The 18,125-nt window shown below is 45.8% G+C and overlaps 1 protein-coding gene across 1 annotated transcript in view; it reads right to left on the reverse strand.

Annotated features, from left to right (window-relative positions):
• FASN (fatty acid synthase) overlaps positions 1-18,125 on the reverse strand; it is a 132,888-nt gene that overhangs the window by 58,443 nt on the left and 56,320 nt on the right. Inside the window, exons 8-13 of the mRNA XM_086931198.1 lie at positions 12,243-12,377; positions 8,149-8,611; positions 7,400-7,587; positions 2,805-2,994; positions 2,059-2,153; positions 1,142-1,276 (exon numbers count right to left, since the gene is read on the reverse strand). Of these exons, the coding sequence (XP_086787324.1) occupies positions 1,142-1,276; positions 2,059-2,153; positions 2,805-2,994; positions 7,400-7,587; positions 8,149-8,611; positions 12,243-12,377 (1,206 nt within the window). The remainder of the gene's footprint in view (positions 1-1,141; positions 1,277-2,058; positions 2,154-2,804; positions 2,995-7,399; positions 7,588-8,148; positions 8,612-12,242; positions 12,378-18,125) is intronic.

Here is an 18,125-nt window from a genome sequence, read left to right on the forward strand (position 1 = left end):
TCCATGTCGTGTGCGCGAAGTCGTCTTCTGGAGAGCGACACCTTGGGCATGATTGTGGGCGAGATGGGTCTATACGATGCAATTTACTAGGGGTCATGTATGCCCTCCACAAAAACTTTAAATGGAGCAGTTTATGCCGATGGTTAGGAGACACTCGGCGCGTTTGTGAACAACATCGACCCCCCTTGTACATCAGTCAAAGGGTAGCCAATATCCTGCCCCCACGCCGCCCGCACTCTTGTATCACGACTCGGAAGCAGTGCCACTGCGCCCCTGTACATCCGGGCCACTAAATGGAGACGCTAACACACTTGGAACGAAAGTGTGAGTAGAACCAGCACGGTTTTTCCCCATGGGAGTGAAGTGCCTAGTGGCTAGTGATATTTCTTTAAAGAAATAATATTTTTCCTTATTCCAGATGGCATTTTATAGAGTGTATGTAGTACTGAGTTGTAGAGAGAATAAAGTACTTCTCATTTTTATAGCTAGCTGGACAGTCTCTCTGTGGGGGCTCATTGTGTGGCCCTCTGACCCTACAACACCTCTCCGAGTCGACCTGAGACTGCTCAGTGGCATTTACTATTGTGCAGTTCTACAGGGGAGTATGTGGTGCTCACCTGGCAGCGCTGCAATTGCTCCAGTCCTGGGACACCAATGGAAAACAATCTCAGTACCCACTGTTGAGGCCTGTGTGTGACAGGCCCTTCAAAGTGAAAACTGGCAGGGAGCCATCTTGCATTTGCCGTTCATTTTTATCACGCGTAGTATAGAATTAAAAGTATTATTGGTCATGCTGCCAGCAGGTATCCTGATCTACGTGTTTATATCCATGACCCTTCACTCTTTCCTACACCTTTTTATTGTGCCCTCCATATCTGTATCATTTTTTTGCGCTCTCTTCATCCTATTTATTCCCTTTTCTCTCTGCTGCTCTGTGACAGTGGTTCAGCTTTACAGTCCAGGGCTCAAGAGCTGCTCTTCAATTAGCAAAGACTCACTGTCCCATGTATCTTAACTCCAGATGTGAGTCTGAGAAATCAGCAGCACTACTGGATGAGATATGATGCACAAAAAACAAGATTAAAGAATGCAAAACCGAATTCAAATACAGGGCAATGTCGAATGTGCAGGCCATGCTTACCTTCTTCAGGGCGCCAAGCAGGGCGGGTGCAATGGAAGCCATGTAGTATGAGTGGAAGGCCACACCTGCACTCTGCACTTCCTTGGCAAACACTCCTTCGGATTTTAGTTTTGCCACAAACTCAGATACTGAAGCCTGCGTTTGGAACAACAACATAATTTATATTAGTATCTTAAACATCTGGAAGATATTAGTCCTTGATCAATGGTCACTAGGTAACGGACGCTAAACTCTCTTCTGATACCTATTGAATTTTTTAAAGGGTGGTGCAGGTTTTGATGGTCTCTTATAGGAGAGACTGTGTAATTAAGGGAGATTTCTCCTGATCATCGTTGCTAGCCAGCGTTGGTGGCCTGGGCATGGGGAATTTCAGCAACTGAGTGCGACCAGAGTTGTTGGTCAGTGTTGGCAGCCTGTCTATGTGGACAGAAAGGATAACTATGACTGCTCTTCACATGCATGGATCACTGTGTTTTCATGGTTTTGGTAGGGTCTCATCTTTCTCTCAGGAGACTGACTGTGAAGAGCACTGATATTTTTGGAAACCTGTGGCACATCACTCGCTTGCCTTATAGCTGAGTCAACATCACTCCGCCGGGACACTCTGTTGAGTAGCTGAGCGCGATACAAATGTATTTAACATAACATAACTCCTTCAGCTCAGAGGGGAGTTGCATGTCCGTCAGCACAGTGCTGAGGTGAACCTCTATATTCATCTCGGTAATCAGCTGCACATCCCTCCCTTGTAAGTGCAGAGCTGTACATCTGCCACTTGCACGGCACAATGCTGTACCTTCCTCCATCGCTCTATGCTGAGATGAACATCCCTCTCTTGGTCCGCGATGACCTATATGTCCCTCCCGCCCTCAGCAGAAACGTGCTTATCATCTGAGCATTCTTGGTCTTTGGATACTCACTTGAGGGCCTGAAATGGTGACGGTGTCCTCCGAATTGTGGCATGCTGGTACCACTCCCTGCGGACACTGCTGCTTGCATTCCTCCCACGTTAGCCCTGAAACAGTAATAATAAGCAGCCTTCACTAGAAGCAAACGCAATATCACAAGAGCAGTGCAACAAATGCAAGCCCCATCCGAGGGCTCTGTGTAGCAATAAGGGCAGCCAGAAGGCAATAACAGGGATTCTGGCTCAAGCTTCCAGAGGAAGAAATGGGTTTCCCCAGATACTTCCTATAGTATTGTTGCTTGTTACCTTGTCAGTAAAGTTAGTGGTAGATCATTAAAATACACAGAGGTTAATCATGGTTGTTCATGATCTCTTTCCTTTACTAACCACATCTGTATTCACAAACCCTAATACCTAGTCCTGGAAAGGCTCCGACTTCCAAACATGCAGCATATCCCAAAAACTCAGCGGCTGATGGAGTCTGGTTTTATTAGCGAAATCTCACAATAAGAAAAGGGAGAGGGTTGGTTTATGAACCAAAATCAATGTTTTCAGCAAATAATCACATGGCTTTTAGCAACTGAACAGTTCCATTTGTAGCAGAAGTGAGAACATAAGATACCAATGCTTGCAGATTGATATGAGGTGGGTTGAGTACTGGCACAGACACATGGCCTTAAAAGGATTAAAAGGAACAAGAGGACAGAAGTCACATGTGGTTGAGCAAAAGCTCCAAGCAGAGAGCTACGGTCGGCTTACCAACAGCAGCCATGCCTCCCGGTGGAAGTTTGGCTTCTTTGATACAGCGCCCTCTCCAGTAGGCAGCAAGAATGGCCTCTTCATGACTCAAGGAACTGTCAGCGTAGCCACAAGCCAGCTCTCCAACGGAGTGGCCAACAATGCCATCAGGCTCCAGTTTCATTGCCCTTAGCATATCGATCTGTGCAATCTGACAAAGGAGCAAGAATACATTAGCACGACAGAGCAGAATTGAGGGCAGCCTCGGGAATCCAACATACCACTAATAATGCACAAAAGGAACAACCGTAATGCTGCATGCCTTAGGGGACTTACTCAATATTAGTTTGGCACACAACATAAATACCCGACTCCATCTATTACAAGAAATAACATACTAAGGAATACATCAATTAAAAAAAACAAAAAAGAGGTGCCCCATTAAATACCATCCAAACATAGAAGAGACACCTTATCAATTCAACCCAAAAAGCTTTAAGGATACTTTGATAAAAGGTCAGCTTGTTGGAGAATATAGAAATTCACATTTAATAAAAAGAGACCACCTTCCAAAGCCTAGTACTATGGATACAGACTCCAGGTACCCATCTAAACTACCAAATCAACACAAAAGAGAATCCACCAACACATCATAGAACACACGCAACAGGCCGAATCAACTACCACCACAGCATACATATAAATGGCACATGCTCTGTGTAATACTGCCAAATCATACAAGGCGAACCAAGGAGTTACTCAAATACCAATCTAGTATACAACAGAAACCAGGGATCGAGTCTCGTACCTGCCTAAGAACACAACAAAATCATGACCTCTGTTAACTTTCACACCACTCGTACTATTTACCTAATCAATAGGGTCAATGAAAAGGCAGCCCCTTCCAGTCTGTTGGACAGGTCGAGTTCTAACCCCAAGGGAGGACCCATCTGACATCAAAGAATGCAGTGATCACCAAGACAGTGTAGTGACCTTTCACAGTGATACTTCTACAGAATATGTGATGCCATCCCGCTGTATTTCTCCCCGCAGGGAATCACAGTGCGGTCCTTATAACGACCGCGTTGTGATTCCGCATACCAATACTCCGCAAGTCAGAACATCGACTTGCGGAGGGGGGGGGCGCTGGATGTTGGAATAGCAAAATTTACTATTCCAACTCCAGTCAGTGCAGACAATAGGGAAGGTGTTGGATTTTAAATCCAACCCGACATCCCCCCCCCCCTTCCGCAAGTCGCTGTTCCAACTTGCGGAGTAATGGTATGCAGAATCACAACGTGGTCGTTGTAACGACCGCGTTGTGATTCCCTGCGGGGAGAAAGATTTGCGGTAAACGTTGCTTACCACTTCTACACGGTGGAAACATTTCAGTGCTACCATATTTCACAATTGGCAAGTCCTCCAAAATAATATCAAACAGCCCCAAGATATAGTAGAGTAACAGCAGCACAAAGCGGGGAACACAACTTATCTGAGTTCAAGCCTTCATATGAACAAGAGGCACATTTGAAAACATTTACGGTTACACGGGCCACATCTGTACTTCCTGTAAATAAATCAATTGATAAAATATTGTATCATGCTTGATGAAAGGAAATGGCTGTCCATTGACCAATGTAAACTATGTCACGTGTGCCTCAAAACGAGGATTCCTCTACCCGGCTATGGGCACAATCCAAGTATAACATCTCTGGGAGATCGAAAACCTTCTTAGTGCTACAGCAACATGTAAACAAACATTTAAAATCTTGCCTCTCTTATTCCATCTTCCCCAAAGCCTCACTCTCGTGTGCGGGTCTTTCCTCTTCTGTTCCACCTCAGCTCGTTGCTGTAACCATGTGGGGCATAAGTGCAATGCAGAGAACCAATACGATGTTACATTACACCCTCCGCCTCTCCATCTCTCCGACGGCTTCTCTTCCTTTTTGTGCTCCTCACAGTGCATGGACTCTGTACAAAATTATGCAATGGAATACTCCGGGCACAGCTATAAAATTCCAAGGTAAAACTGAAAATCCTGGTATTAAATCTGAAAACAGATACCCTCTTAAAGGATAATCTTGGATAAATAATTTAATATTGCTGAAGCCATTGCATTCCAAAACATGGAACCCTACTGAAAACCGTATTGAGCAAACTTTACCTTGAAGTGACATGTTTGCTTTTAACAAGATATACAGCCTGATTCATGAACGGGCCGTTTTGCGAGTCTATAATAGCGATTTATAAGGAATCGCTATTACAAACTCGCAAAACGGGATTCATGTAGGAATCGCAATATTAATTGCGATTCCCACTGATTCCTTATTTGCGATTAGCTAATTGATAATCGCAAATAAGGAATAACTCCCCATGCATTCCTATGGGCCAAAAGGCAAAAGGCCCATAGGAATGCATGGGGAGTCATACCTTATTTGCGATTAGCAATTAGCTAATCGCAAATGAGATTGCGATTACAAGGGTGCCAGGGTGTCCAAAGGACACCCTGTAGCACCCCTGCAATGAAAATTTACACAGGTGTTGCACACACACATGTCCAAAGGACATGTGTGTGTGTAACATGCAACTCAGAAAAATGCATTTAAATGCATTTTTCTGAGTTTTCACAATTTACCACGACGTTTGACCTCGCGGTAAATTGCGGCCCGAAATTGCGATTTCGCAATTGAAAATTGGATGATGAATTACATTTAAGGAATCTCAAATAGAGATCCCTTAAATGTAATTTCTCGCAAATATGCGATGTAGCAAATAGCGATTTTTGCATTTGGGATGCTGAATCCCAAATGCAAAAATCGCACTCGCAAAGGGCCAGATTCTGAGAATCTGGCCCTTTGCGAGTGCCATTCTGCATGATGAATCAGGCTGAGAGATTCCTTAAATGTAATTTCTCGCAAATATGCGATGTAGCAAATAGCGATTTTTGCATTTGGGATGCTGAATCCCAAATGCAAAAATCGCACTCGCAAAGGGCCAGATTCTGAGAATCTGGCCCTTTGCGAGTGCCATTCTGCATGATGAATCAGGCTGTATCGTCTCAGCTGTGCGGAGTCGGAGCCAAATATTCTCTTTCCAAACCTCGGTTTTGGAAAACACTTCAGTGCGCTCGTCAATGTCTTTTACAAGGTTCGATTAACCTCTAATGAAGAGTTAGCATTCGCAGATCAATGCCCTCCAATCAGCAAGCAAAAGGTAGAGTGACTTCATGGAAACACCTGGGTGTTTGTGTCGCACAGGTAACAACTATTAGACGATCAAAAAGGATAAAAGGCTTTGCAGAGCTGCATTGACTACATCACACTACATAGTTGCTCCAGCCTCTTCTCTCTTGGTCATTGGGCTGCAGGTGCCTGTGGTAATGAGGGATAGCAATTCTCTTCTTGTAATCCCTCATATGGACAAAAGAATCATATGTTCTAGAAACAGCAGAGTATCATGGGCAAAGCGGTGACGCGTCAACAAGTGCACTCGCTCCAAGTGCAGAAATGTATGTCTCATGGGTTCACACTGCACCATTCTCCATATCTTCCAAATATCGGAAAAATAGAGTTGTTGAACCTGCACCCAAAAGAAACCTCTGAGCAGCGAATAACAACGTTCCTATCGTACTGAGAGTATGCAGCTTTTCAGCACGGAGTAAAACCCTTGCTATGTTGGACCATAAAGCCTTGCATAACCAATCTGGTCTCTTCAAGAGTGAATTGTTGCACTCTCGCACTAGGAACAGCTGTGCAGACACTGCAGTATTAAGACGGCTCCATCTCAGTCTTGCAACTAACCCAAGAAAAGACAACATGGACGACCCTGGATATGGGACATTTCATTGAGCATCAATGAGCGCTACCAAAAGCACCACCAGGGATACTCTGGCCCACAGCAGCAGACCTCCTGAATGAGATCTCCAGGAAGAGCAACAAACCTTCCAATGGAAGCCCTCGGAGACACCAGTACACACCTGAGAACAATCAATTGGATATCCAATAACTCATCAGCACATTTCCTCACTCATATTTTCCTTGCTAAAAAACAAAATACTTTTCTAAAAGCATCCTAACACATGAAAACATTTTCTCGAGTAACAACTCTGAGCACAGCAGAAAATCTTCTGAAGTAAACCATGAATACAACAGAAACAAAATTCTAAGGACACTGAGGCACATAGTACTAACTTGAGTTAGGACACACCGAGACCAGCGATCCTTCCCAATGACACCCCTTCCTACATCAGAGAGCCCCAAGGGCGCCTCATCTAGCCTTCTCAAGGAGACCCTTTGATGCATCGGCTAACTTCCCAATGATTCTCAGCGCACATCAGAGAACATTCTCAATCCGATGCATTCAAACATAGGAGGACCTTTACAACAAGAACCCCTTTCAAGGCAAACACATTCTTGATGATACACAAATGGCTTTCACAATGAGGCCCCAGTACACTTCAAGAAAACCTGTGTAGGACACACTCAACAACTTTCTGCATTACAAGTCTAGCCACTCCAAGGAATGTTCACAATGCTCCAACATTACATTACAAAACATTTTTCTTAGTGTGGTGGAGCAAGAATACTAGAAGAAAACAATGTGATGTTGTGATCCACCTGAATAGCAGCAAGTCCAACGAAGGCATGGACAGTATCCTCAAACGTGTTTTCGTCTGCGTTGAGCAGCAGTTCCGACACCTTCAGCCCAGTCTCTGTCAGTGCCTTATCTGAGCGCAAGATGGACTCACGAAAAATCCCCAGCTTCATTAGACTGTGGCCCATCCCCTTCCACTGCGTGCCCATCCCTGTATAAAAGAGACAGAAAGAAAGACCATTGTGTGTTCCTACGAACCAGAACACAGAGAATGCTGGTGGCTTATGTTGTACTACAGGGACACTGGGGAGAGGAGTTGGCCTAACGGCTAGGGTGGTCGACCTCGAATCTGGGGAACCAGGTTCGAGTCTTGGCAATGACGCTGAATACCCTGTGATTCTGGGCAAATCCCTTAATCCCCTGTGCCTAACAAAAATGAACGTGTCCTCATGAAATGCAACTGGAGCTATGTAAAGCACTCTGATACCCGATACCGGGTCAAGTTAGCTCTTTATAAAAAAAATGTTTAAAACACTAGACTTTTACATAAAATGACTCCAATTATGGAGTTTTCTGAAAGATGCATGATTGCCCACAAGATGGGGAACATTTTGTAAGTAGGGTAATCATAGTGGAAGCAGAGAAACCCAACAATGAAATGTGCTTTCAAGAGAACGACCCATCAGCTCTTGTACCGGTGGAATGTTGGGCATTAGCCATACTATCACTGACACAGATATTCCTCATCAGAAGGCATTACCATTATATTTACCTGAACAAATGTACCAGAGGGGCCGGCCGCTGGCCTGGCACTGTTGAATCTCTTTCACGTCACTCTCACTGTTGATCAAGGTGAAGCCACGGTAAGGCATGGCAGAGACGGGGACCCCAGAGATGTCATTTATCATATTCACTAAGGTATTGTTCCTTTCCTGTTTCTTGCCCTGCTCAAGTAACAATTCCACAGCTTCCTGTGTCCGGCCACAAACCTGGACGATTCGTGGAAGGTAAAGCGTCTCTTCAGATGAAAGGGATTTCTTTTCATTAGGTCTCAAGATGACATGGACGTTCGATCCACCAAAACCAAATGAGTTAATACCAACAATTCCACCCTTAACTGGGGTTGGCTCTGTGACCACCTTGATGCGACCATCAAGCAAGGCAGGAATGTCAGGGTTTGGGGTATTGTAGTGGAGATTGGGAGCCCACAGTCCGTGTTCCAAGGACAGGACCACCTGCAACAGAGAAGCACAACTTGTAAATGATGATGGTTATTTATGACCAATCACTGGATACTCCAGCACCACCTCACCTCAGGCCTTCCCTGTCTCCTCCCATCTTTGTATCATGCATTTTACATAGATGAGCCTTTAATTCACTGAACGAGAAACAGACCTGCTTCCAAATTCACAAGAGGATTTTTGTTTTTGCTTTCTTAAGAATGTGGGCATTGATGTATGGTGCACCGGGTCCTAGTACATTTGCAGAGTGAAGGTTTCTTCAATAGAACAGTGTGGTACATAACATGTCTATCAGTAACACGCACGGCCCCTGAAGAATGAACACCTGTGTGGACCCACTGGGATTCGAACATGTGACAATGGATCAAACATGGATTCCCTCTGGGGATGCATTCGTCAAATAAGCCATCCGACTGCTCGAAGATGCCCCAGTCCGCGGCCACAGCTACAAGAGGCCAAACGTCATGCTACACCTTCAGAAAGTCCTAGTGACTTAACCAACGCTTTGCATTCTTGGTCTTACTGTCTGGCATCTCTATTATTATTTTAAGTTTGAACCTATAAGACGTAACAAGCAAATTTGTGTTGGCTACAACACAGGAGTCACACCGCCCACGTGGCATCTATGCACAGTTTCAGTAATGCTTCTTTAACCCGGAAGGGCTTTAGAAGGGATGTTCAGGGGGCTGAGGGCCCCTGTACTACTGCACGGCTGAAAACAAAGGCCATATAAAGGGTACCCTGATATTCCTTTACAGTGCCATAGGCAGGGTCTCAAAGCACACAATGAATATGGGGTTCCAATGCATTATACTAGAAGTTAAAGCATTTTTGGGGACTTTATCATTATTAAATGGATCACTGCGACTTTGGGAAACCAGACAGATTACGCATTTTCGTGTTGGGATGCGTTTCATTAATCAAACGTAACATACATTAATTAGCAGGCAAACCAGAGAGAAAAACCCAAAAATAAAATGCTAGGCGTCCAGGCCTTCGTGATGTGCGGTTTCATGCTCTTGAACAGTAGCCATCGGAAGGTCGAGTGCAGAAAACACACTGAGATTAGACAACAGAGATAAACCGACGCCACGGCATTAGCAATTGCCATTGTAAACTACGTTTTCAGAGGGAAAGATTATCAGAAAAGAAACCAAAAGAAGGATCAGTGGAGTCTGGCTGTAAAGATAAAAGTGGTAATGATACCATAAAAGCAGGTGAGAGTTTCTACTCTAAGACACGACATTCAAGTGGGGCAGTCACAGTCACTCTGGGAGACAAGAACAGGTAGCGCAGGACGGCACAGCCATCGTGTGTGACGCAGGGAACACGTGAATCAATAACTGAAGGCAATAGTTCTCAAGTGACGTCACGTCACAAAACCTGACTTTTGTCAAATCAACATTCCCATAAGAAGAAAGTGCCTAAAAGCCCCATCGTGCATGGTGCTGTTGACTGCAAAACGTAGGAGTCTCTGAAAGTCACCCTAATGGCGTGAGGCAAGTTGACAATGATGTAAAACAACAACATAGGTGCCACCTGCACCCGGGTGAGCAGGATCACCTTCAGGTAGCCAGGCTTACTGGGAAGAGTGAAACCCAGAATTTAATGTACTTTGGGAAAAACAGCAGGATGGCTTTTTGTACGCTTGATGACAGGGCCAAGTGGCAGCACATATGGCCATATATTGATAATGAATCATAGGCATGGTTTCATCATACGAAACAGAAATGTTTGTAATTAAGTGAAACGTGATAACTCTAAATGCGAGTCCAAACCACAATCTTTGAGTGAATTAAAAAAAAGAGCTGTGCACACAATGGAATACTTGTGTTATAGAGGTTCCTCACTGTTGATCAGGAAAACTGACAAAACATCTAAACGAATGTTATTGTGTTCTGTTTGATATATATATATATTTTTTAAGAAAAGCATATTAATAATAAGAACCCCTTTGAAGGTACTCATGCATGAAATGTACATTCAGTCTGGTTCTCGAATTACAGTCAATGTAATAACAGCAAACAAGTAGATAATGAAGCTAGGGAGAAACAACATGTAGGAAGCACAGTAACCAATTAAAAAGTACAAAATTGAATTTATTTTTGAATGTACATATTTAAGGTAAAAACATTTGAAACTCAAAAAACATGAACATAAGAACAAATTAAGAAACCAATAAATTCAATACAAAGGAATTATCTATCTAACACAGTTACAAAAAAATTCATTAAAAAGTGGCAGAAATAATCATCATGATGTCTATTTTCCCTGTATAACAAATCCAGTTGTCTAGCAGGGGGTCCTTGCTATTTTCTCGAATTACAGTGCAATAGAGACAAAAGGGACTCACTAAAGAAACAGAGCCAAGGGCCCTGCGGCGCCTTCATGATTACCATCTCTAGCCAAACATGTTACATTGGGCTTGCATTTCCAAATTTAGGATTTTAAGTATAGATTTACAAATGTGAGTTTTCCAAGATGTTGTGAAGATAAGGACTTGAATATTAAATTCAGATTGCTAGATAGCATATTGCCATTAATAGCCAGGATGTCCACCTCAGGCCAGAAGCAAACCTTGTATACTGTGGACATCTCACATCTGAACCTCCCTAGAAGGATAAACAGCAGCTCCCCTAAAGAAAGGAAGAAGTGGGCTTAGAGCGCTAGAAAAGAAGGGGACGGCACTGTCCAAGTCCAAAAGGAAAGAACAGAACATGCCCAACCCCAAGGAGAGCAACTGCTTCAAATAAGCCAAGACAAATGGAAAAGAATACACGCCAACAGACTCAAAAATAAGAGGAAAAACTAAAAACATGCCAAAGACAATATGCAAAACTAAACCGGAACTGAACCACCAAGAAGAGCTCTTAGCCCAGACAGAAGGGAGAAACACAGAAATCACAAAGACATAGAAAAATAGTATTGACGAGGCCCCTGGCAAACGAAAACCTAAAATGAACTTCTACATCATCAAGAAGCTTGCAAGACAAGAACCAGACCAGACTTCAGATTTTATCCACAGCATCAATGAACTTGAATTTGCTCGGAGGACACATCATAAGTTAGTGAAGAACAGACAAGATTGCATTTCCAACTCTGAGGAGATAGATGTTACATCCGGACTATAGGTAGAGGTGATATTGGAACATTACATAAAGTACGCTGTTCAAGGTATAGGGGTACATCCAATGTGCAATGCTTGGGGTAACCCTGATGGCTCTGTGTAATTCTACGTTCACTTTTTGTTCACCTGCCCAGAGGTGAAACACATTCAATAGTCCATAGTTACATGGGAGAGGAGTTGGCCAACGGCTAGGGCGGTCGACCTCGCATCTGGGGAACTGGGTTTGAGTCTCGGCAATGACGCTAAACATCCTGTGGTTCTGGGCAAATCACTTAATCTCCCTGTGCCTAACTAAAAAATTAATGTTTCCTCATGTAAAGCGCATTGGTGCTCATGTAAAGCGCTCCGATACCAGACTCAGGTCAAGTTTGTGCTATATAAAAATCTGTACAATACATAAATTTAAAAAAACCTGAAAAACTCAAATACACTGAGATGCCAGCAGCTATTCACACGAAAGAATCACATGGTAACTATGATGTTCTGAGATTACTATACCTTGGCCAATGCTGCAAGCCCAGAGGCAGGTTCTGGGTGGCCCATGTTGGACTTAGTGGACCCAATCAGCAATGGTTCCCGGTTTGATTGACAGAAAACATTGACAATTCCATTCACTTCTTGCGGATCGCCCACCTGAGGGAACAAGAAACAGATTTAATGAACGAGTCAGACAGAAGCCTCACATGTATGCAAAGCACTTACGGGCATAAGGAAATGGGCACCAGAGGATGGGGGCAAGTCTAGCAAGAGAGGCGTATACGAGGGGCCAGAAAGAGGAAAGGAGGAATTCGGACAGATGGATAGATGAAGAAGCCTTATAAATTGAATGACGTGGAATTCCCCAAATAGGTGCTAATCTGACTGGTTAATGCAGTTTTATAGTGGGGATTTTCACCTGTACAGAAAGAGAAACAGGTAGCAAGAGGTGACCAGTGGTAGCTGGATTTATGGTTGTGCTTGTACGGAGTGTACTTAGTGCGTATATTCTTTCCTGTTTGGCACTTTGTCCTTTTACTGAGCAGAGGTTAAGGGATTCACGTTGATTAGTGGACCCTTTCAAGAACTATTGTAAGACTTAAATGCCCCCTCTGTTCCCATTTTATTTTCCAGACAAAATTCTTTGCTATTTTTTTTTGTATTATTTTCACTGGGAAACAAAGCCATAAGATAGATGTTTACCCCTCAATGCCCCGAGGCACCCCTAAAAAGTGGGGATGGCAGAAGAGGATATGGATTTTGTAATGGTGTATAAATTGCATCATAATGTGAGATGTAAAAGAATGTCAAGAATAAAGAATGTTGAGGAAATATTTATTGTGTCTAATGGATTTCTTTACAGATTTAAGTTTTATTTTATATATTGCTTTTGGATAGCACTCATGTTAGCAAATGGCCACCTCATAGTGCTTATGGGGATGGAGGAGGGGATTAGGTGATTGTCCCTAGGCATGAAGAGTAAGTGTGGATCTCAAGAGGTAAGACAAAGGACAACAAAGAGAAGACATGTCAGGTTCTACACTCCAAACAGTTGTATATCACCAAATATTTTGAAAGTCTCTTTTGAGTAGTCAGAAAATGTGTTGGACAGTTGATGTGGTGCGATCAGTTGGTGAGATAGTTGGTGGTCGATTATGAAGGGTCTTGCACCCTGAGTTATGGTCTTGGACTGCTTGTCTGTCATTGGTTGAGGGTCACCAGCTGAGGAACATGTGATCGAAAAGTATCACTCGGTTCATGAGATGGTCTGCATGACTTTGAACATGTTGCCAATTGGACAACATCACAACAGAGGAGGTGCTATGTTTGTCACTACAATAATTTATGAAATAACGTTTGAGAAGTTGGAAGTGATCTGTTATGGCAGGAGAAACAGAGGCAGAACTCTGCAGAAGATGCAAAGATAAGATAGAATAGTGCATTCTTTGCGACATTGTAGACCTGCGAAATTAGAGACAGGAAGTGGAGACAAACCAATGTCAATAGTTACTCCAACCTTATGAGTACTTTGTGACAAAGTCAAAAAGAGAATTTGGTCCATGAAAGGCTAATTAGTCAAATGGTGTGTGGTGGGGACTCCCAGTCCCGGCAGCAGAATCTAAGTCCTACAGGTGTCTGGATGGCACCCGTTCCTATGCCTCCCCTTTTTAGGATGTGAGAGGCTGCACAGGATGAGTCAAGGATCAGCAGCATCGCTGACTATCCTGATGTATACATATGCATTGTTGCATACATGTGGAAACCCAGGATGAAGTTGCTGCTGAAGTTCATCAGGAACATCATATGGAGACTAGAAAGTGTGACAAAGTGCTGAGCCCCGTGAGACTGCAAATGTTATGTTTGAATTGGCAGGGAAGTGAACATCCAGTTGGATGAGAAAAGAGTACCATTGGAGCGAGGCCGTTGAGTGTGTGTAGTCTATGTGCCATACATGAGATCACAGAGCTTCAGAGAACAGGGTTGGCTGTGATCCAGAAATATGAGGCTGTCTTCCCTGATGTAATGTAGGTTCCACCTGGGTCCATGAGCCAGCTGGTAAACATGGCCTCATGCATGGTAATATAAACAAAGCAAGGGAAGACACAGCCACAAACCTGTGGAGTGTTCTCTTGTTGGAAAGGACACCACATGTGCTGCCATGGGATGTAGAGCTTCTGACAGGGAAAGAAGCCAGCGGTACTCTACCATAGGTACTCCAGCTGATCAACTCTGCCAGTCACCCGAAGTTTGGGATACCAAGCTCCAGCAATCCCTACCAGTTCTAGTGCAGCAGACTGAAATCCACTGCTTTTTTCAGCATTATTGCACAGTTTGTTAGTCCCACCAATGATTTGTGAGTTATTGAAAGCTGCCTGCACAGCTCAGCTGACCTTAGCTGGTAAGCAATGAGAATGAGCTGAAGGGCACGAGTAGGAGGATGAAAGAAGCCTCGATTGTCTGAGATGTGATTCACAAGGAGGGGGCGATGGAGGAACGGTGCACTCTGTTATGTGCTTCTCAGAATTTATGACATTTTCCCAGAGTGGCTTGGCAACAAAGAAGCCTCTGAGCTCACTTGGACGTTATTTTAATGTGTTTTTGTCACAAAAGAGCCTGTTCGTAGAGTCTCACCCCCCCCCCCCCCCACACCACACACTCATGACATGCCGAAAAACATTTTTTTACTACCAGCCATCCTCTGTTTGGCCACAAGGTATAGTCTCATCACTCGTATTTCATATTTTTGTTTTGCTTTCATTTTCGTGAAAACTGTTAGTCAAACCAGTTTGTCCATTAGCTGACTGCCTCTGGGTACAGGCGAAACCTTGCTTATTTCATTTCGAAGCAAAGTAATACCTGCCTAAGCAGGTTGTCTTTAGGTGATGTGATCCCATCCAAGGCACCCATTTGCTGTTCTGATTCCCGGCTGCACAAGGTCAGTGCCTCGGGTTTGTCACAGTGGTGGGGCCAAACCGCTTTCATTTTTGGGGACCGACACTTATTTTTCTCCTCAGATATTGACAGCGAGCAATTGAAAGAAAAACACACAAACAGCAAAAAAGGAGGAAGGGAAAGACAGAAAAAAGGCCACAACGGAGAATAGCAGGAGCCTGCAACAGGGAGCCATAGTGACAGCGGTGACTGGCAGACTAGTGGGTTAAAGAGGCCTGAGGAAACTTCACCATTTAGCAGCCTTGGTATTCGGCACGCCGATTTGTATCAGCACCGCTGGAGCAGAGCTTAGGGCCCCGGACCTCATTCTGTCACAAATTAAGCACTGGGTCCAGAAGGCAAGAGGAAAGCAGTAAAGTGCGAGGTCGAAATAAAACAGGCCCTTGCGGTGCAGTGGCAGTGGTCCCCCGCCCTTCAGCGGTCCCTCAACCCTACAGGGGAGCCCCCATTCAGCTCAAGGCTAATGAACATCTGTGAGTTAAGGGAGACTCAGGGGCCCCTCTTCACGTTCTGCAGGGGCCCCATCCTTTGAGTTACACCACTGGAATGGGGAGAGATGCAGAAGCAGGAGACCAGGGAGAGAAAGGGCAAGAGCCTCAACAGAAGGAGAATGGGTATGGGAGAATGGAAGAGCTTGAAGATGAAAGGGGTGACCAGTGCAGGGGACAGATGCATGCAGTAAAGGGAAGGGATAGAGGAAGAGGAGAGGGGTATGGATAAAAGGAAAAGCGGCTAGAAGTGAGGGGAAACACGAACCCTAGGTAGCGCTCAACATCAACAAAGAAAGAGAACAAACAAAGACACCAGAGAAGAGGACATGGAAAACACATTAATCCAGAATACATGGCCTGGTCTGCTCAATGCTAGTCTTTGTCCACATGCACTTTGGACTTGGTGGCTCATTCCTTCAGTCTGAGCACTACGCGGCGGATTATGCAGTAAATGAGTGGTTATGAAAGGTGGGGAGGGATTTAGAAGCTTTATTGTTAGAACTTTATGCATTTGCTTGTACTTTTCGGTTACAGATTTCTTTTGTTATGGAGTATATGGGGGAGCGGGGTGACTTTCCTGCTCAATATTTATTACTAATATTATTAACATATTATTAATGACCTGTTGTTGCATTCAAAGGGAATGTTTAACTACTTCTGTTTGTGAACAGTGCAAGGAAGCCGTCGTGATGTTAACGATTATAATGAACAGTGCCAGAGATGCTCAGCACCAGGCCTGCTCAGCCGCAGCTCTGCTGTCCAGGCTCAGCACAAGGCCTGCTCAGCCGCAGCTCTGCTGTCCAGGTTCAGCACCAGGCCTGGTCAGCTGCAGCTCTGCTGCCCAGACTCAGTACCAGGCCTGCTCAGCCGCAGTTCTGTTGTCCAGGCTCAGCACCAGGCCTGCTCAGCTCTGCTGTCCAGGCTTAGAACAGGTATGCTCAACCGCAGCTCTGCTGTCCAGGCTCAGCACAAGGCCTGCTCAACCGCAGCTCTTCTGTCCAGGCTCAGCACCAGGCCTGCTCAGCCGCAGCTCTTCTGTCCAGGTTCAGCACCAGGCCTGCTCAGCCGCAGCTCTGATGTCCAGGGTCAGCACCAGGCCTGCTCAGCTCTGCTGTCCAGGCTTAGAACAGGTATGCTCAACCGCAGCTCTGCTGTCCAGGTTCAGCACCAGGCCTGCTCAGCCGCAGCTCTGATGTCCAGGCTCAGCACCAGGCCTGCTCAGCCGCAGCTCTTCTGTCCAGGTTCAGCACAAGGCCTGCTCAACCGCAGCTCTTCTGTCCAGGCTCAGCACAAGGCCTGCTCAACCGCAGCTCTGCTGTCCAGGCTCAGCACAAGGCCTGCTCAACCGCAGCTCTTCTGTCCAGGCTCAGCACAAGGCCTGCTCAGCCGCAGCTCTTCTGTCCAGGTTCAGCACAAGGCCTGCTCAACCGCAGCTCTTCTGTCCAGGCTCAGCACAAGGCCTGCTCAACCGCAGCTCTTCTGTCCAGGCTCAGCACAAGGCCTGCTCAACCACAGCTCTTCTGTCCAGGCTCAGCACAAGGCCTGCTCAACCGCAGCTCTGCTGTCCAGGCTCAGCACAAGGCCTGCTCAGCCGCAGCTCTGCTGTCCAGGCTCAGCACCAGGCCTGCTCAGCCGCAGCTCTGATGTCCAGGCTCAGCACCAGGCCTGCTCAGCCGCAGCTCTTCTGTCCAGGTTCAGCACAAGGCCTGCTCAACCGCAGCTCTTCTGTCCAGGCTCAGCACAAGGCCTGCTCACCCGCAGCTCTGCTGTCCAGGCTCAGCACAAGGCCTGCTCAACCGCAGCTCTTCTGTCCAGGCTCAGCACAAGGCCTGCTCAGCCGCAGCTCTGATGTCCAGGCTCAGCACCAGGCCTGCTCAGCCGCAGCTCTTCTGTCCAGGTTCAGCACAAGGCCTGCTCAACCGCAGCTCTTCTGTCCAGGCTCAGCACAAGGCCTGCTCAACCGCAGCTCTTCTGTCCAGGCTCAGCACAAGGCCTGCTCAACCGCAGCTCTTCTGTCCAGGCTCAGCACAAGGCCTGCTCAACCGCAGCTCTTCTGTCCAGGTTCAGCACAAGGCCTGCTCAACCGCAGCTCTTCTGTCCAGGTTCAGCGCCAGGCCTGGTCAGCTGCAGCTCTGCTGTCCAGGCTCAGCACCAGGCCTGCTCAGCTTCTGTCCAGGCTCAGCACTAAACCTGCTCAGCTCTGCTGTCCAGGGTCAGCACCATGCCTGCTCAGCTGCAGCTCTGCTGTCCAGGCAAGCACCAGGCCTGTTCAGCTTCTGTCCAGGCTCAGCATCAACCTCCCAGCCTGAGCCGCAGCCCTGCACAGTATCAGTCCTCAGCATGACCAGCTCTGGTCAACGCCCATCCATCTCTCCAGCTCCGCATAGCACTGTCCTGCTCAGAATCAGTGCTGCTAACACACAGCAGCATAACTATTCTGTGCCAACCAAGCACCAGCCAT

The sequence above is a fragment of the Lissotriton vulgaris genome, chromosome 7 (genome assembly GCF_964263255.1).
Source record: "Lissotriton vulgaris chromosome 7, aLisVul1.2, whole genome shotgun sequence".
NCBI classification, from domain to species: domain Eukaryota; kingdom Metazoa; phylum Chordata; class Amphibia; order Caudata; family Salamandridae; genus Lissotriton; species Lissotriton vulgaris.